The sequence below is a fragment of the Pseudopipra pipra genome, chromosome 6, assembly GCF_036250125.1.
Source record: "Pseudopipra pipra isolate bDixPip1 chromosome 6, bDixPip1.hap1, whole genome shotgun sequence".
NCBI classification, from domain to species: Eukaryota; Metazoa; Chordata; class Aves; order Passeriformes; family Pipridae; genus Pseudopipra; species Pseudopipra pipra.
Window position 1 is genome coordinate 17,023,511 of NC_087554.1, and position 20,284 is coordinate 17,043,794.

Sequence of the window (20,284 nt, forward strand, 5' to 3'; positions counted from 1 at the left end):
AAATGTCTGTAAATCCGGTTTCATTTATATTGTTTTTCCACTGGGTCTCGTGGCTCTGTAAAAGCTCGGTCGGGGCAAACCGGGCAGAGATTAGCTCTCCCAAGCCAGCACCGTGGCACCTGTAAGCCCTGCCGTGATACCCCGGTGGGGGCAAAGAGCCCATCCCAGTGACCCCTGATGCTCAGCCCTACAAATGGGGGAGGGGGGGATTGACCGCAGCGTGCTGGTGGCCAGTGCCCTCCCGGCACTGCCACAGTGCATTTTGAGGGGTGGCACATATGGCTTGGCACCCCTCCAGTGCCACCCAAAAAAAAAGCTGTGGCCAAGTTACATGCCCATCTTCCCCAGAAACCCCCAGCTTGGAGGGATGAGTCCCCCCAAACTGGAGGTGTTCTGTGGCCAGGGAGAAGCACGGGGCTTGGGGGGGCTGCCACGGGCCCCCGGGGCGGGAGGAGCAGAATGAAACCCCCCTGGTGAGTGACCGAGGTCCGAGAGCAGCCTAGGCCTCGCCATGCCCGGCTCAGGAGGGCCCTGCGCTCCGCGGGGCTTCGGGGGCCGCTGGCTGGGGAGTGCGTCCCCCCACACCACTCTCCGGGGGGGCGAAAAAAGGCCGGAAAACCTGGAAAGAACAAAAAACCACCCAAGAGGGGGAAGTTAAAGTCAGGGCAGAAGGAGCGCGCTCGGCCGGGCGGGCCCCTCGTGACTGATTTCATGCTGTTTATTCCCGTTTCGCGGGGGCTGAGTCACGGCCCGAGGCGCCGGGGGTCAGCCCGGGGGGGGCCGTGAGGCGGCGCCCCCGGTCCCGCTCCCCGCCCCGCCCCGGCCCGCCCTCACGTGACGCCTCCCGTTGCAATTTTAGACCGTCAGCTGACTCGAGAAATCCCTGGAGAGGGGCCACCGTGCCTACAAAAACAGGGACGGCAGCCCGGGAGCGGCGTCGCGGCCTCTCAGCGTCGGGACCCTCCAGCCTCTGACCGCCGTCACCGCCAGCGCCATTGCCGCCATGGGGCCCCGCGGCCTCCTCTTGCTGCTCGCCCTGGCCGGGTCCTGCGCCGCCCTCATCAGGTGAGGCATGGGCGTTCCTCGGGGGCTGCTGAGCCGCCCGGGTGGAGCGGGGGGCATGGGACAGGCGCCCCCGATCCTGCTGCAGCCTTGGCCTCCGGGCTTTTCTGGCAGCACTCCCACACGGTGCGGGGGAAGGTCTGGGACACACACACACACACACCCCGATGGGGGTTTAAGGGCTGAAGCTCTCCCTGCTCATGGAGGGGCCTCGCTCCAGCTTCCGCTACACCTGGTGACCTTTGGCAGCCACCCCCACCCCTCTCTTCTCCCTACTCCTCCCGGCTTTGGGAAAAGCACTCAGCACAGCACAGCGTGGGGGTCCAGCCCGGGGTGCTGGCAGGAGCCCAGACCTCATCCACCTCGTGCTGGCATGTCCCCTGTTTTCAGTGGAGCCCTGCTGCCCCCCGCCCCCCCCCACGGGCCCCTCTCCCTTTACACACACCTGTTTAACAGCTGGGTGTTTGCCTTCCCCACACAGGATCCCCCTGACCAAGTTCGCCTCCATGCGGCGGATTTTGAATGAGGTGGGCAGCGAGATTCCAGATGTGAATGCCCTCACCCAGGTCCTCAAGTTCAAGCTGGGCTTCGCCAATAAGGAGCCCACTCCAGAGATTTTGAAGAACTACATGGATGTGAGTAACAACCCCCTGCCAACCACCCCCTCACTGCAGTGGACCCCAGCACAGTGTCGGGCAGCAGCTGTCACTTCTGGGGGTACCCATCCCAAGGGCGTGGTGGGACTTGCCAGCCTCACTGTCCCACCACAGCTGGGAAGGTAAAGGAGGGAGAGATGTTGGTCTCATAGGACAGATTCATGGACCTCCATGGCTTAGTGGGTGGATGTCAAAAGGTGCTTCCCATCGTTACTAAACCAAAAATACTAATACTAATAATTATAATAATAATTACAACAGCAAACAACCCCCTGCCACCCAAGCAAGAGCATTTCAGTTTGTGACCTATTTCCTTTCCCCTTTGCCAGTAATTAACGACTGTAAATAGGGGCCTGCTCACTTGCAGTCCTTCCTAGCCCATTTGGGTATTACTTTTGGCAAGACAGGGGCATAAAAATCATGCTCCAGTCCTTGAGGCGTTGGGACATAAAAGAGTGAGCACGGGGTAGAGGAAGAAGGCTCAGACTGGGAGCCAGCTTGTTACGGGACTAGGGATACAGGACCCTTCCTCTCACTATTCTTCATATTCTGCACTGCCTTGGGAAAAGCCACCCTGCACCTCCAGTTTCTTCTCAGCAACTTAGGTAGCAAGGGGACCTTCATGGTGGTGAAAAGAGAAGCGAGATAAAGGGCGTGAAGTTTGCCCTTGCCCAGCTGCCAGACACATGTGGGGTTTACTATTTCTGGGTGCCTCACTGGGTACCTTCACCACTCTTGGCAGAGTAAAATGTGAGCACTGGCTGTCAGAATAAAGCTAGCCCCAGATATCTGAGCATTAATTCAGGATATTTCCCCCTGCTTCCCTTCTCCAGGAGCTCTTGTCACCCAGTCAGCACCGTCCTGTGCTGGGAAGGGCCACCGCTGTTTCAGTTGGTGGTGTTGAAAGCCAGGGCACTAGCGGTTGTGTCACGGTGTTGTCTCTTGCAACCACAACTCAGACTGCTTTAGGGAAGGACTGTTCTTCCTTGTCATAGTGCCCCCAGCACAACCTGTGGTGGAAGATAAGGAACCTTTGGGTCCCTCCCGGCCTGGCCAAAAAGGCTTTTGCCGCTGGAGGAACTCTTGGGACAAAAGGCTCAACCTGCCCTTGACTGCCTCATATGTTCCATGCTAGCCCTGGGACCCTCTGTGGGTCTGTGTATGTGAGGTACAGGGCCCCCGTACGGGGGGTTGATTTTCAACCCCCAGCAATAATTACAGAAACACTGAAAAACAAGTGCTGCCTCCCCATTTTGGCTAATTGCAAAGGATTGTTAATTACTTGCAAACTAAGTGCACAGGAGGTAAACAGCTTTGATAATCCTGTTTTCTCCCTGAACCTTAATTAAGTGCATGGGGGGTTTGGAAAAGGGCTACTGGCTGACTTTCCTTACTAGCAGCCTTCTCTCCAGGACTCTGATCCAGCTGCTCACCAGGCATGACACAGCCCTCTGCCTGTTCGGTAGGACTGGGATAAAATAGGTCCATAAAAATAGGCCCCAAAAAGGGGACCTGCCTGTTATTCCCCATTCATCCTGTCCTCTGCAGGTAGAGGGATGCCTTGCAAACAGCTCAGCCATTCAGGTTTTTTACAGTCCCATCAGAGGTGCAGTCAAATACCTGTGCCAAAGGGACATCTCCCAGACTTTCACCCTGCAGGCCTAAATCCACCTCTGGTGGCACTGTTGATGCCCTTTGCTCCCACCACTCCTCCAGTCTTCCAGGTCCCATGGCTGAGCAATTGTTTATTCCTCCCCACCCTGGGAACTCACCAGCAAGCGCCAAAAGCCCCGGCAGCTGTACCTCACCTGTGGTGGGCAGAGCTGCTGCTCGCTGCAACCCACAGCTCCTTTGTGAACCCACCAGCAAAGCTGCTTCCCAGCCAGTTTCAGCTTTTCAATAATGCAGGTGTTTTGCTTGGCTTCCTTCCATCTTTTTTCTCTTCCTTATAGTGAACTTCATGCTAGCCTGCAGACCTTCCCTCTTCTCTTCTTCTCTGTTTCCGTGTCCCAAATGCCCTCCCCCGCACACACCCATCCCAGTTGTCCCGGATTTATCCTTTTCACACCCACTGTAATGAGCTGTGAACACTGAAGGGGAGCCTCCCTTCCAAAGAACAAAGGCTGGGAGCCCATCAGTGCCAAAAACAAGAGGGGGGGAGTGTCTAGATAAGGAGCTGATCCCCTATTCAACCCTAAGAGATTTTTGGTCTTTAATCCCTGCTTTTAGCCAGCTCCCTCTGCTCATGGCTTCCTTCACCTCATTTGCAGGCCCAGTATTTCGGTGAAATCGGCATCGGGACCCCCCCTCAGAATTTCACTGTGATCTTTGACACTGGCTCCTCCAACCTCTGGGTGCCATCTGTGCACTGTTCCATAATGGACATCGCCTGCAGTAAGTGTTTACAGGTGCCAAGAACTGCTCAACATCTTCCCTGCAAAATGCAGATCCTTGCTTTGCAAGAGGAGAAACTGAGGCAGCAACGTGAAAGGGCTTGCCAGAGGCTGATGGGCTCTTTAGGGTTAGAACTGGAAACACAATTCCAACCTCCTGTACCCATCCTTCATTAGTCCCTTCCTGGTTTTTTTTTCCCCTTCCAAGTCATCCACACACAGGCCAAATCTTCTCCAACAGCTTTGGCACTGCAGCAGAGGAGCAGCATCATAGGTTGTGATGTTTCTCCCCAGATTATAGACCAATGCTGCTGTTACCCATTGCGCAAGGCTGACTTTTTTAAGTCAGCCTCTTGCCAGATCTGATACAAACTGTCCTAGTTTCTGGTTTATTGCTGCACAGAGCATGTGCATGCATGTTTATGGAGTTATAATTAACAAGAGCCAGGTAGGCACAATGAGATGAGAACATCTTAGGGACTACAAGTTTTTTTGCTCTGTGGCATTCCTATGCAATAAACCTCCGCAGCCGAAGGTGTCAAACCTGGCTATGGCAAAATGCCATTTAAAAGCCACCAGCTGTGCTGCTGAAGCAGAGTGGAGAAACCTGTGGAGTCAAGAGATGCAACCATGAAAGGCATTCCACAGTGCTCATTGGGAGTAGGGTGGAAATTTTGACTTCTTCTATGGCCCTGTAGTGCCCAGAGAGGAGACAGATCTCCTTTTTGCATGTGTGAAATGAGATTTAGGACACAGGTAGGGAGGTCCAGACCTGGTCTGTCTTGGGGCTTCCTGATGTGTAGCAGGGAGAAGGTTTCTCAAGGCAGTGGCTTGTGAGGTGCTCAGACCAAAGGGCTCATTTTATGAGTATACAAGGATTTTAATCTCCTGCCAGACTGGGAACCAAACTGGGACCCAGACAGCCTAGCCAGGGAAAGCCCTGTCTAGAATGTTGGTTTCTGTACAGCTCAGCTGGTCCTCAGCCAGCATCTGCTCTGCTCAGCAAGCAGTCATGGAGCTGCACTGGCCAACTCGTGACTTGGGAGGAGTCTGTGGAGGAGGAATCTGCCTGGCCATAAAACCACAGACATCTTACAGCTCCCAATCCATCCAAGAGGAAAAGCAGCTTAGACTAGGGGAAAACCCTTCTCCTCTGCAAATACAAGAATATTTTGAGCCCTCTCTCTACAAAAAAAAAAAAAAAAAAATTTCAAGTAGTCTTAGTAAAACAGACAGGTAAGTCCATGAGGAGAAAATGCTCATGCCCAGAGCAGGCTGCATTTGAAGCCACTCCAGTTCTCCAGGACATGTAGGGGTACATGTTTTGCTCTGCTAACGCTGTCACACCAGCCAGATAACTGCTAGGCTTTTAATAACCAGTGGCCAAATCCGATTTAACAGCCTGAATTGGATCTGCCCACCTAATTCCCCAGACATTGGAAATGCTTTGTTAAGCAGTCTGGGCTTGGTAAATGCTGGGTTCAGGCCCACCTTCACATCATTGAGTGTCCATTTGTCCGGATAAGCTGGGTGGTGTAGGGTTAGGTATCGGGGAACCGTAGGTATCAAGGAGCACTAATGCTGTGTGTCCCCCTGTGTCCCCCTTCCTGACTGCAGTGCTGCACCACAAATACGACTCCTCTAAATCCAGCACTTACGTGAAGAATGGCACCTCATTTTCCATCCACTATGGGACAGGGAGCCTTTCTGGGTTCCTCAGCGAGGATATAGTCACGGTGAGTTACAGCTGCCCTTGCCCCAAGCTGCCCCAGACTCTGTTTGGTAGAGTACTTGAAGGTGTTTGACTTCAACAGGTCTCCCTCCTTGAGCGTCCTGCTCATATAGAGCATGCTTCAGTGCTGTGTTTCCAAGTGCTTTGAAATGATATGGTGATTATGACTGTGGAGGTGACAATGACCATGGCAGGCAGACAAGGGGGAAGGTATTAATCTGCAAGTCAGCAGGCTGGGAGCTGGGACTGCATGCATGGTGCCCTGCAAACATGGTTTCTGGCCATCTCTCCAACCCTCTTCCTCATGACTGTAGAAACTTCTCAGCCCAAGCACATGCCAGCACCACTGCACAGGCTGCTGGTGGTGCCCAGCTTGTTCCTGGACAGTATCCACACATTAGTGGATGTCCACATGGGCAGCTTCCCAAACACAGGCCAGAAGTTGTCTCTTGACTGCCCCATCCTGGTCTCGTGTCAAGAACTGGTGCTCAGGTTTGCAAGGGCTGGGTAACACCCTGGGGGGAGGTTCCCCAGCTTGAATTAGCTGGGTTGTTGGTGGTTGCTTCTCACAGTTTCCTTTTCAGTGAGCAAAGGCTGAGCTTTCTGTCTTGTGAAGGGCAGGTGCCTTTCATGGCTTTCTCCCTCCCAGGTCCAGATGCTCATAAGAGTTTGCCAGCTGCTGAACCTCAGTGGTGCATGTGCTCTCAGATTACTCAGTCTCCTGGCAGGGTTAAGAGCATATGTTTGCTTTGCAGGGGGGGAAAGACAAAGCAGAAGTTTTGAATTAAGCACATAAATCTAGGGATTTGGACATTTCTGTGTAGGTTCAGCTGAAAAGTATTGGCTTACCAATTTCATCAGAATCAAAAGAAAAATATCCAAGAGAAGCCTAAGGCGTGTGACTCAGACAAGGTGCATTCTTTAGCTCATCCTTATAGCATGAAAATCTCAGTCTAGCCTGGAAGCACCAGCCTTTGGCTCTACAATGCATCCAAAGAGGCAGCAAGGCAAACAGCAAACTTTACTGTCCTTAGAAAGTCCTGTGGGCTGATTTAGGCGCTTTCCAGCTTAATGCAGGGGCTGAAGTGAATCAGAAGGAAAATTGCAGCATTTTATCTTTTTTTGGTTTGTAATTGTCACCCTAATGCCTGCTTGCTAATTAGCTCTCCACTTCCTGGCAGCTCAGAGTGAGGATTTTGTGCCTGAGTTTGTTTGGGAAGTGGGGATGGCTCTTGGCAAACAGCACAGCTTGTAGCACTTGGTTTCTGTCTGTGCAGAAACAAGAGAAACCTGCCGCGTGTAGCTGAGCAGTGTCAGGCTTGTAGTACGCAGGAGCAAGGGCAGCTCGGAGGGTTGGGGAACTTCAGCTTGGACACTAAGATGTGTCCTCTGATTCACAGCATGCCATAGGCAAGCTCCCAGTCAGGTGCAGTTTGGCAATACAGGCGTTGGAAATAGTGTTCAGTGTGACCTACTTGGCTCCAGATATCTCACCAAAAGGTGTTGATTGTCAGGTAGTCCAGAGTCCCTCAGTCCTGAATTTCTTTTTGAGAGGGTGATGAGCTCACATGAAACGTCCTCTCTCCTTCTGTGGAGGAGCAATGCCCTGTAGCACCACACTCTCCAGTGCTGCTTGCTCTCCCAAGAGCAGCAGGTTCAGGCAGCCACCCTCTGCTGCTCAGGCATCTCATCCCTTTATCGCAACCTGACCTTGGGATGTCCTTCAAGGACAGCAGAGGGAATTTGCTGGCCATGGGGCGTGAGGTTTCTCCCATGGCTGCAGTGCAGATACACCACACAGGAGATGCCCTTCCTTGCCTCTCCCCTGTGCCTCTGCACCCTGAGCCCTGGTGCCAAGCTGTGCCACAGAGGCCCTCACCTCATAAGTCTGCCTTTGCCATCCAGCGCTTGCCCACTGCCTGAGGCCCCTAACAAGGAGGTCAGATGAGCTGTGGGGTGCCAACACCTGTCTGCAAAGTCCTGGAGGGCAGCCACTACACAGCCATCTACTGATCATGATTTTCGATTGCTCTGTGTCTGGGCAAGAGCCAGGAGAGCGACAGAGACAAAGATCTGTCACCTGGCAGCAGCGCTCTGCTATAGATGGTCTTGGGTTTCTGTCCTGCTGAGGACCAAGCGCAGGCAGGGTCTGCTGAGACCCTATGACTGGGCAGATACCTGCCTCCCCCTTGGGATGTGCAAGCAGGGCAATACCCAAACAAATCTGGTGCTCAGTGTTATCAATCCGTTGCATTTTACTTTCTTTTAAGTGGAAGCTTTATTGAACTTTCTGAGCTGCTGCAGGACCAGCCGTGCCGAGTGGTAGCTTGTGTAAACCTGCAGCAAACAACTGGAGCACTCGCCACGTGCCAGCGAGCGGATGCATTGCTGTACTCTTTCACCCCACATCCTGCCCTGTGGCTTTCAGCTTTTGTAAGGCTCGATCACCCTTTCCTAGTGCAATCCTCCAATACCATTAAAGGCAGCGCTGCCATCCCAGCCTTGCAGTGTCTAGCCCTGAGGGTATATTAGTAATTTACAGGGATCGTTATCTGCCATCAGGTAGGAGAGGCCAGCTTGTCAGTCCAGCCTGGTTCACTACAGGGCTGCCGGCTGCAGGCTGAGAGGCTGAAATTGTCCTAGCATGGATGCTAAAATTGCCTGTGGTCAGCCAGAAACTCACAAACCTCCTGAACTGCTCGAGCCAGGAGCCAGCAGATGCGTCCTGCTCCTCATCAGCAGAGATGTCCTGCTTTCTGCAATCTTCTTTCCGGGGATCTGCCCTTGCAAGGCGTTTCAGCTTTCCAGTGGGGAATGCCAGTCCTTCTCATGGCTGGCAAAAGCGGTGACCTTTGAATTCTCAGTACTCCACTTGCTATTTTTGTGCTTCGGGCTCAACCTCGCTTTCTTGGCTGGTCTTCTCCCTTCCCACGGGAGGTCTCTGCAGGGTGGTGGCTCTTACAAGAGATGCAGCAATATCCTGGAGATATTTCTTATGTAGAGGAGATCATAGGGGTTATGGGCAGAGGTGAGAGGGATTTGTGCTCCCAACCGCTGATGGGTGCAGCACCCCAGGAGGCAGGATACAAAGATGACTTAGAAGATGTCCAGGGTGGGGAAGAGGATTAAAGATGCAGCACAAGAGCTTTTCAGACTGGGAGGAAATGATGAAGTAGGTGATAGGGGAAGGGATGTAGGGGGGACAAAGCGATATGGGTCCCTCTGTGCAAAGAGGAGGAGCTGCAGAATGGCATGGCCAGTGCTGGGACCCAGGAAAAGGCTAAAAGGGCTGAGTGAGGTGGGCGAAGAGCAAAGGGAGGCTCCTGCCCTTAAAGGTGTGCTGAGCCTTGCAGGGACTAAGGAGGTTCCGCTGTGCAGCCAGAGTTGCCTGTCTCTTCCCCTGACAAGGGTGGTACTGGGGTATCTGGTTTTGGCAGCTGCCTACAAACGCAACACTGAAATCAGGCAGGAGTGTGGCAGCACACTGAGGGACGCACTACAGCCTGTGTTCAGTGAGATACCATTACCACCCTGGTCCCCTGTGTCAGTTTTCTTTACAGTCTGCTTTTCCCTTCCTTCCCCATCTCCCCACAGCTCGGTAACTTGAAAATCAAGCATCAGATCTTTGGGGAGGCTGTGAAGCAGCCAGGCATGACATTCATCGCTGCGAAGTTTGACGGCATCCTGGGCATGGCATTCCCAAGGATCTCTGTGGACCAGGTCACCCCTTTCTTTGATAACATCATGCAACAGAAGCTGATCGAGAAAAATGTGTTCTCTTTCTACCTGAACAGGTAGTGTTGGATTTGGTGGATTTGGCAGTACTCCACTTGCCCTCTCATTGTGAGGGCAAGCCAAGAGGGCTTTTCTCTGTCTCCCAGTAATACCTCTTGTCATCTGCTATTTTACACTCTGGCCAGCACTTCCCAGTTGGGTAAGCTTCAGCAAGTTCTGCTTGCAGGAGCAGTCAGGCCAAAATCTCTTCTGTTTACTGCTTTGGAGTAACAAGAAGGGAAGTAGAAATGCAGCTATTTTACTGATAAAAAGCTGGGTAGATCTGCAACCAGTTTTTTTAACAGATGAAGAGAAAAGATGATTCCAGAGGGAAGAGAAAAAAAAATAAACAGGGCTGCGATCATGAAATTGCACGCTGCTTGTGCAGTCCCCTTTAGAGGGGTAAACACTGCCCCAGTCTGCTGCCAAAATCCCTAAGCCACATGGCCACCCCCCAGGCAAGTGTGCCCCCCACCAGTCTTCACTAATGATGGGGCTAATGTTCTCTCTCACCCCCTGGGAAATAATCTGCAGCTTTTAGCACCTTCCCACCCACTGCTGCTCCCCCCAGGACACCCCATCACCCTCCTGTCACTGCAGCAGGGACTCTGAACTACTTCAGCTCAAAAAGTAGCACGAAAGGAGTGGGGAGGGCAGAGAGCTGCTGCTGGCTGTTCAAGCACCAGCCCTCCCCCATCACCATATTTCTTCCCATCTGCTTGGCAGTGAGCTCCTATCTGATGGTAACCTTGAGAATTCACTCCAAGGCTGCTGGTTGGCACAGCGTCAAGTGCAGATAACCTAACCCTGCATCAGCCTTGTCCAGCCCTGCACAGGCACTTTTTACAAGCAGATATTTGGGGGATCCTTGTGTCAGTGCTCAATTTCCCTTTGCCATCCCCCTTCTCTGCCACAAGTTTCGCCAGGTGTCTGTGAGAAAGCACTAGGAGAAAAGCTTCAGGATGCTTTGGACCAAAATATTCCTGTTTCCCCAGCCCAGTCTATCTCACAGTATCTGTCCTTCTGTTGACATAACACAGCTCAATGTAAGTTGTCCATCTCCAGTGCTGCTAAGGCTGTGCTTCACTCCCAAGCATCCCAGCATGTATTCTGGAGTCATGTTAAGGGGAGTTTCTCACCCTACCTCTGATGTTCACAGGTTTGGGTGTTGTTTTTCAGAGACCCCAGTGCTCAGCCCGGTGGTGAGCTGCTCCTGGGAGGGACCGATCCCAAGTATTACACCGGCGAGTTCAACTGGATGAATGTCACGCGCAAGGCTTACTGGCAGATCCACATGGACTCGTAAGTTCCCCTCTCCACCAGACTACATTCGTGGGGTCACGTGTGCAGACAGCACATGCCTGGGGTGGGGTTGAGATCCCCCCAAAAGGAATCATCTCTATCCCTGCAACACATCCACACCAAAAAAAGCAGATTAAAATCCCAACCTGGGTTGTTTGTTGCTGGGAGGAGAGGCAGAAGCCATAAGGAGGTGTTCTGCAAAATCCGTTCCTTTTTTTTTTTATGGCTTGACCCTTAAAAACACCTACTGCGTCCCTGCAAAGTGGGGGAAAAACACCAGTGTGTCCTCCTTGCAGGCAGGGCGAACCTCATGTGTTAAACCCCAGTTTTGCTCAGCTCTTAGCAAGGCCTGAGCTGCCTGGCTCACTTGCAGACAGCTCCAGAGGAGCAGGATGAGGCCGCAGGAAGCCAGCCCTTGACTGAAGGGCACGGCGCAGCAATCAGCGCGCATTGTTGGAGGCAGAGGGGAGGAGAGCAGGCTGAGCTGCCGTCCGCCAGCCTCGCAGTCTATTCTGAGCTTTCCCACGTGATGGGAACTTAAAAGTGGCCTGTGATCAGAGTGTGTCCTTTTTGCTGGGAATCGCATCCCTCCCCAGCGCAGGGTTTTAGTTCTCATTTTCCCCGAGCCCTGCTGCGTTGGCAGAGTGTGGCAGACCCTTGGCTGGAAGGCTTTGTTTGTCTGCACTGCTGTGAAATGTGATGCGGGTGAGGAAGCCAAGCAGCTCCTGTCATGCCTCTTCTTTGTACAGGAACCCTTCCCTTGCCCACAGTTGTTACACCACCCCTTTAACCCTTTGGTTTTTGCAGTAGCACAAGCCATACAAGTCCATAATGCATTGCCCTTAGCTCGCTCCCTTGTCCATCAGCTGCAGTGCTTGTTCTGGAGTGTGGGTAGCAGGCACGGTGCGCAGGAAGTGGTCCAGACTCTCTGCAGAAATGCAGCAACACCTCAAGGCGCCTGCTCAATCATGAGGGAATGACAGGGAGCCAGGGATTCTGTGCACTGAGTTGGTGCTGCATCAGTATTTCTGGGCATCTGTCCTTCCTGGGTGTCTGTCACAGGTCTCCCTTGTGTGCCTGTGTACTTCCTGGGCTCAGCCATCAACTCTTTGCCTGCTGCTTCCTGCAGCCTTCAGTGGAAGGCCTCTAAGGATTGTCTTCTGCCTGGGCATCTCTCCCCAGGGTGCAGGTTGGCAACGGGACAACTCTGTGCGACGGAGGCTGCGAGGCCATTGTGGACACGGGAACCTCACTCATCACTGGCCCTAAAACAGAAGTGAAGCAGATACAGAAAGCCATCGGTGCAAAACCACTCATCAAAGGCGAGGTGAGGCCAGGCTGACAATGTAGGTATCTATGGCCACCATAGCATCTGCTCTTACACCCTACTTTGAACCCAGATGCTTGTTGAGATGCAAGTCTTCTGCTCCCTTTGATCTCCATTCCCAGCCTGTGCTCCTGGAAAAGTCTCTGGCACAGCAGGGACTCCTTCATCTTTTGACCCTGGGTACCATTCACCACCCTGCTCATGCTCATGGTAGAAGGCCTGGGTCCCATGAACTTTTGGAGACTTTGGGTCACCTCTGCCACCCATCTCTGGGAGGTGGAAGAGAAGGGGTCTGAGTTGCAGCCAAGGCCAAGGATTCACATTAATGTGAGTCCAGAGATGCTTTAATACAAGTATATTTACTGCAAATGACAACCCTTTGCTGCAAAGTTTTTAACCATCAGAGCTAATCTCACAAGGTTATCTCTCCTCCCTGAAATTGTGGAGGCCCTCTAGAAAAAATGCCCTGCTCTGAAACCCCTCCCAAATCACAGAGCCATGAGCACTTGTAAGGCATTTCTGCAGTGTCAGAGACCCCATGCTGCAGCAACAGCTGGCTTAGGCCTGCCATCATCCCCAGGACTTGCCAGTGTTAATGGAACTGGCTTTATTTGTTCATTACATCTTGAGTCCCTATGTATGTCTGTAGGCTGTATTGAGCCACAGCTGCCTCTCCTGTGGTAAAGACCCCCGGCTGTGCCACATCGGCTCTTGCACCCTGGGGCTCAGCAGAGCCAAAAGCTGAATCCAACACTCTTTGGCTCCATCTCTATCCATAATGTCCTCTGGCCCCTCAGCTTGCAGCCCTAGGCAAGGAGCAGCGTACTTAACCCAGCTCAAGCTTCTCCTGTACCCTGAGATGAGCTGGGTTTGGGGAAGGCCACAGCAAAGATATGATTGTGCCCAAGAAAGATTGTGCCCTTTCCTGAGAGAGTGTGGGAGCTCCCATCTAAAGCCTTTATTGTTGCCATTTCAGTACCTGGTCCCCTGTGATAAAGTGCCAACACTGCCTATCATCACAATAACACTAGGAGGGAAGCCCTATGATCTCACAGGAGAGCAGTATATCCTCAAGGTATGTCCAGGCAGCTTTTGCCAGACTTATGCTTCTCCCCCAAGGCCTGACTTTTGCCTCTGCTGCTCAAACCTCAGCCATGAAATCCAAAACACAAGAGCAGCCAAAGCAGTTCTGGTCCTTGGGAAAAAGTCTGAAAGATTGGTGTGTTGGGGTGGTGGCACAGATGATGGACGCAGGCAACCTCACCGAAGTCTCTCAGGGATGAGACCCCATGCATAATTCTCATGAGGGATGGCAGGATGGGAGAGGAAGGGGTGGCAGGCTGTTGCATCACCTTATACAAACATTTAGCTCTTTCCTGCTGGACTGTGGTGCCATGAGGCCAGTCTTGTCATAGCAGAGGCCACCAGCCTGTTGTTTAAGCCATCAGAATCAACTTGCAAGGACCATCTTGTGGACACTTTCACCAATGTCTCTAATTCAGAGCTGTGTGGGCTGGGAGGTTTATGGTCACATGCAGCTTTACTCGATGCTTTAGTGCTTAAGGGAGGGAGAGCTGGGTTTGGAGCCATAGGAGCCGCGGGCTGGGAGTTACTTTTGCAATCTTGGATCTCAGACTGGGAGAGGCTGAAGCGAAGCCATCCTTGCAGGTGTTCTTGCCAAGCCTGCAAGGTTGAGGGAAGGGAACGGCCTGCTCAGATTGAAGCTCTCACTCTTTTATCTAGGTTTCTTCAGGAGGACAGACCATGTGCATGAGTGGCTTTTCAGGCCTGGACATCCCACCCCCTGGGGGCCCACTCTGGATCCTGGGAGATGTCTTCATTGGTCCCTACTACACTGTCTTTGACCGTGATAACAACTCTGTTGGCTTTGCCAAAAGTGCCTAAACACGTGACCCCCACTGCCTCTGCCACACACACACTTACACACACACACGGGAGCTGTAGAGAAAGGTTACCAGTATTAGAAACCCAGTGAGTGGAATCAGAAAAAAGAAAAGAAATGGAACTAGATTTAAAATTACATGGAAAATAGTCATTAGTGCCCTGCTAGCTACTTTTTCCACTCCATTGAGTAAGTGGTGCTGAGAGGTCTCTAGCTGACAACTCCAACTGGAGTAGTCCCTTGCTTTACTGCTAGGTCTTCCAGTAGTTCTTTTTCAGAATGATTCTCAGAGCTGAGTGAGGCCCTCTCACCTCTCCCAGCACTGGTGTCTTTCCTTGGGGAGGGGCAGCTGGCTGGAGCCAGCCCCTGGTACCTCTGTTCCTGCAGAGAGGCTGTGCTGCTGCTCTTGGGTTTGAGCTTCTGTGCTGGGGGAGAGGGATAGGGAAAGCTGTACAGCACATTATTTCTTGTTTTTTCACTCATGAAGTGGGGGAGTGGATGATGGGGGAGAATCTGTCTTTATGACCCCTCCCCAACAAGTTGAGGCAGTGACCAGTAGGTCATTTCTCAAGGGTTTGTGCTGGCTTGGTCCTAGGAGAGCATGTCCTGGGCTGGAGCAATGGGGGAATCATGGTGGCGTGCCCAAGAGATGAGTTTCAGAGCTCAAGAGCTCTTGTGGTGTGTTTTGTTTATGGATGGCACTAGTGAGAGAGCTGGCAGGCATGGTGTCCATGTGCCTGACCTAATGGGGCAAGGATTTGTAGGGGATCTCTAGCCAGTGGGACTTTCTGGGCAGTGTGATTATTAAGGGGGTCAAGATAGGTTTTAATAGAGGTTACTTGAATTCAGGGCCATGAATTCAGCCTTCTGCTGAGCAAAGTTATGTGACACAAGTTCTCTGAAGTTCGGTGAACTTCTCCCAGGTTCCCCAAAAAGCAATTCTTCCTAGCGTCATCCACAACCAGTGAGTTGAGAATAATGTTTCCTAAAGGAACTAAGTGACCTACAAGCTGAAATCATACTGATAAAATCTGTACCTGTTTGTCAGTCACGCAAGAACTTTTGGAAACATGATTCACAGCATTTTCAAACTGCACAGAACCCAAGAGACAGTTGGCAGAGCCAGCAAGGCTCCTGGGCAGGAGCGTGCTCTGGCAGCTGCTGGACTTGGATTCGCTTTTAACACCCTCTGTACCTGCTTTCTGCTTTACTAGTGCTGGTGAGTTCTGTTCATGTCCACCCTGTGTTGCAGATGGAGTGAGGCACAATCCTGCTTTGGAGAGGTTGTAGCTGATTTAGCTGTGCTCACAGATCCTCCCAGAGAGCTGAGACCTGCGCTTATGGAGCCACTTGCTTCACTGGGCTGGCGTCAGTAGGCAAACACTGGTGAAGCTGGGAGGATGATAAAGTGAGTTCTAAGCAGTACCGGGAAGCAGAAAAGAGCCTGCCAAGAATCCCAGCCCCTGTGCTAGGAGTAAAAGGCTCTCTTCATTTTCCCAGTGTGCTGGATCAGGTCCTAAAGTTAGGGAGTGGCAGCAGGTGAGGGGCAAAGCTGAGTGTGGCAACAGGACCAGATCAGCAACAGCCATGACCCCAGACAAGGCTAAACAGACAGCAAAATCCTGACTACCCAAAATTCACTGATAATCCTGCCAGCAGTACTGGTGGGGCCAAGGAATTTTCCAAGAAAGGTCTTTGGGCAGTGAGTGAATAGATGGTTTTGCTTGGTGAAGTGCATATACATCATCCCCAGTACTGAATTCACCATGAGCATCAGAGGCACAGGTGGGGAAGAAGTCCTGAGGTGAGTGGTGGGAGCACAGAGCCTGCAGGTCCCCTGTCCCTGTGTGCTGCAGCTGATAAGGTTGGCATTATAACTATGCCTTGCCTTGGAGGCATTTGACGTGGAGACTGGGACAGAGATGGGCACACTTAGGACATTGTCCCCTGTATCCCCAGATGTGACAAATGCTGCTCCCAAAGTTTTTTTCTCTGCCTGGTCATAATCTTCATCTGGAACCCTGTGTCTGAACACCAAAGGACATCTGTTGCAGACTGGCCAGAGAACAGTAGCATGTTACCAAAAGAAAAAAAATAATCTTCAGTAGGTACTCCAAAATCAGCAGATACTCAGCATCTCTCCAGAGATTCTCAGTTTCTCACTATTTAACTGCCCAAAGCTTCTCCAAGTCCTGCTACATCGTTTCCCAGCCGCAGGATTTCTTCAGTGTGGCAAGATGGCCTCTCAGGTACCCGCTGATCAGACCTGATGTGAGGGGGAGGCTTGACGTGGACCTGGCAGTGGGCTTTGAATGTCTGCAGCATCAGATTTAAGCAGGACGTGCAGCACAGCCCCAGACCCAGCCATTGGGCCGTGGCTGTGCTGGGTGTGCGGTGCCTTAGGCCGTCTGTATCGTACCTCTGCGGTGACTCCAGGCTGGGCTGGTGGTGGTCGGCAGGCAGGCAGGAGGCTGCTGCCTGGGGAAAGAGCGTGGCCCAGAGCAATGCCCTGAGTGACAGGATAGGCTGGAGGACCAGTTCACTGCAGTGTTTCCTGAGTGGGTCTCCTCCCCTTGTTCTTTTATTTGCATTTTTAAACCAAACTCTATAATCGTGTGACTGGGTTTTTTTAAATTAATTTGCTGTCAGAATTATTGTCTCTTCATAGAAAAATGAAAATAAAATAACAGTATTTCCCCCCTTAACTCTGAGAGTGGTCTTTCATTAAGCAGTTTGAGATTCCAGTCTCTTAGTCAGTGTCCAGAGACTGTGTCTCCCCAACCTGTTGTCCCTGGACATCTGGTCTCCCACTTGAGTGGACTCATGCATGTTTCAGAAGGGCTCCTTCCCTTCTTTCTGATAAGGGAGCATGCTGGGAGCCTGTTGGATTTGTCTTGTTCAGTGGATTAAAACATAACCCAGCCTTTGCAGGGTGACATAACAGTGTCACCTGCCTGACCCAGCGCCACCAGGGCAGCAGGCACTTCTAGCATCCTTGCTAGCCTATGGCCTTCTGGGGCCTCACCTCCCTAGCTGAGCATTGCCAAGGGTAATCCACCAACAGGGAACTCAGGCTGTCCCCTGGTCCTCTGGGCCAGTTAGAACAAGCTCCTGCTTGACTTAGGATGTAGAGTGGTCCTGTAGCAGCCAAAGTAGAACTTCAGTTTCTAAGTCTGGCCTAAAAAGGTGTAAAATCTGGGGAAGTCTCAGAACCCAGTGACGAAGAACATGGTATGGGGTTTTTTTCCCAATGCAGGAAAAATCCACCCTTCTTGCCTGGCTGTGTAATTTTTAGTCCTAGCACTGCTGTATGGGAGCTGGAGACTCTGATGCAGAATAAAGGCCCCATGTGCCAGGTGGAAGATAAGAGCTAATCCCTACTTTGAAAAAAGCATCATCTACATAAGCAAGATGATGCAGCCAAGTCCCATCCCATCTTCTGAGCACAGATCTAAGCAACAGAGAGCTTAGCTGATTTCCCCACGAGCACATCCCGAGCCTCTGTTCCCCTAGGATGCCTAAATACCCAAATCATCTGTTCTCCTGCGTTAAAGAGATGGATTTAACCCAAAAGGGCTAGCTAGGTCCTGAAAACCAATCATGCAGCCCACCGTTCCTCAATAGCCCAAGGGGAGAACAAGTCATCCGCTGCCAAATATTTATTGACAGGAATACAAGGGCGCTGTTTTCTGGGCGCTGGGGGGATTGTGTCTAAGCCTTCAGTCACATTGTGGGTACTGAGCATTACATCTCACTGGGAACAATCACAGGCTTGATCTTGGCCAAGAGCTGGAGAAGCCAAGAGCCAGAATTGCCCGCCCATGTTTCTTAAGCAGGGAGCAGAGCACACCCCACCCCAGGAGCAGCCTGCATGCAGCCCCACAGTATCTTGACCAGCAAATCCTCAGGTTTACACCAGCCCCACCCCCGTTTACTGCATCATCTCTGCAGAACTTGGTGCACATGGCAATTTGATAACTCACTCTTTATTAAATGTCTCCACTGATGCAAAGAAGATAAAATTTTTCATTACAAATACCCTTGAGTAGCAGGATGCTTGGCCTGACCCTCAGGGCTGTCTTCATGAGCCTGATCCTTCTCCAAGCAACTCTGCTCAGGGCTTTACCAAAAGCCCACTAACACAAGAACCTTGTTTATGGAGTTGACTTGTTCATCTGGTTGGCTCAGCAATTTGTTCATTTGGGAAACTATTTTTATTCATCATGAATGACTAAGCACGTTGTTTTGGGGGCTGGTGGCTTTTCCTTTTTCCGCTCTTTCTTGGATTTATTTATTTTTAGGTTTCTTTGGGAGGGAAGAGAAGCAGAGTGCAGACTGAAAGCTCAGAGAACAGGAGACAGAGATCAAGGGAGAGTGAGAAGATGAGATTTACCCCTCTGAGTCTCAGGCCACCTTACTGCTTATGGAACTTATCAACCTATTGAGGAATTTTATAGGGGTAATTCAGGAGGCTGTGGAAAAGAAACAACCAGGGTCAGGTTCTGCTAATGGTTTTCTGAAGCACTTGAGTAGGATTTGAGATGGAAGACTTTCTCACGGGTCTTACAGTGCTTGGTTATGCTACAGCCGACATGTCTGTAACACGATTACAGGAGAATTGCTTTGGGGCAGGAAACATCTTTCCGTTCTGTTTGTCCTATGCTTAGCACCAGGGAATGCCAGCCTTGATGCCACAGTAATGCAGGCAATTCATACTCACAGTAATTCATACTCACAGTAATTCATACTCACCTCACCTTTTATTTGAAAGAAAAGTAGTCCTAGACCATATGGTTGAGGACTTGCATGCATGACCTTTAAAGACCCCAGAAAATTGAAGGAGGGTTAATATAATACAGAATGTTGTGGGTGTTTATTCCTTGTGTCATTATTTTTTATTCCAGTTTCCTTATTTTGAAGGGTCACATGAATGGTTTTTGAACTGGTGATGCTGCCTATATGCTGTTTTGATTCACATAATCAACCTCTCACTGCTTGCAGTTGACATGGAGAAAGATGATGAATCACCCACCCAAAGACCAAAAAGTGCTCTGCAAACTGTAGGGATGACCTGGTACCCAGAGAAGACAAAAAGCAGCCATCCAACCTCCCTGACCTTTCAGTCTTGTTCATACCAGAGAATGTGTCCACCTCTGTTGATCTCACATTCCTCTACACCACCCTGCTGCCTCCTCTTGCCTGCTCCAGAACCCCTTTGACCTTTTTCTCTGCTCACCCTCCATCTCAGCCTGACATTAAGAGGAGAAGCTCTACCTACACAACTTTCCCCAGACAAATGAATAGCAGACTCCTCAGTAGCTCCCATGGAAGGCAGCAGTCTGCATCCCAGGGGTTTCACTGTTCCTCCTGAGCCTGCAGGAAGGATACTCTGCACGGTTGCAGGTTGCCTGGGTTTGTCCAAGTCATCCAGAAAAGCTGACAACAGCTGCCTATGGCTCTGCCTCTCCTGCAAACCTCCTAATCCCACAGGAACATCGCTTTCACCCCAGCACTGTTTCTGTTTCTCAGCAGCTTCTTGGAGAGAGTCCTGAATCTCATCACAGGCAGTTGTAGCCCTAATAAAACCATTTTCACTTTAGCAGAACCCAATGCCACTCCAGCAGCAATAAATTCTGAACTTGTTTTAACTAATGTGGGCACCTTCAGAAGGATAAACTGGTCTCGTGGAAACTGGACCCCCTCCAGCCTCAGAGAGCTGTGGATGCACAAGAAGTTCCCCCACCTCATACCAACCCACAGGGATGAGCAGGGGATGGGTGCCCCTATGCTGGTGCTAAACCTGCCTGTGAACAGCCAAGTGAATTACCATCCTTATTTCTTAGCTCAGCAGTTTGTGGGTAGGCTTAAGGCATTTCCAGAGGATTTCCCTTCCCCTGCAGTTTCTGCTCACACAAACTTTTATTTTACCCACCCTACTTCCAGTACTCTGGGGATTTCTCTGCTATCCTTCCCCAGCACCACAGCTGAGCTGGCTGCTGCCCCAAGGCCACCTGCGCCAGGCTGGGCTCTATCACTGTGGGGTGACACAGGGTGTCTTCATGTCCTCACCCTCCCTGTGCCACAGCTGCATCCTCCCGAATGACCTGCAAGCTGTCCCTGCGCGGCGCCGGCTGC

General features: G+C 51.5%; 1 protein-coding gene across 1 annotated transcript; it reads left to right on the forward strand.

Moving 5' to 3' along the window:
* Window positions 1–717: 717 nt before the first annotated feature.
* On the forward strand, window positions 718–16,854 carry CTSD (cathepsin D). Its single transcript, XM_064657575.1, has 9 exons — window positions 718–1,065; window positions 1,544–1,697; window positions 3,989–4,112; window positions 5,729–5,847; window positions 9,438–9,637; window positions 10,797–10,919; window positions 12,102–12,246; window positions 13,223–13,321; window positions 13,990–16,854. Exons 1-9 carry the CDS (start codon window positions 1,004–1,006, stop codon window positions 14,149–14,151), a joined length of 1,188 nt encoding a protein of 395 aa, XP_064513645.1. The 5' UTR covers window positions 718–1,003; the 3' UTR covers window positions 14,152–16,854.
* The last annotated feature ends 3,430 nt before the right edge of the window (window positions 16,855–20,284 follow it).

Coding starts and splice junctions, on each gene's coding strand:
- CTSD (XM_064657575.1), top strand. CDS start 1,004: ATGGGGCCCCGCGGCCTCCTCTTGCTGCTCGCCCTGGCCGGGTCCTGC. Junction 4,113..5,728: donor CATAATGGACATCGCCTGCA/GTAAGTGTTTAC, acceptor TCCTGACTGCAG/TGCTGCACCACAAATACGAC. Junction 9,638..10,796: donor TTCTCTTTCTACCTGAACAG/GTAGTGTTGGAT, acceptor GTTGTTTTTCAG/AGACCCCAGTGCTCAGCCCG.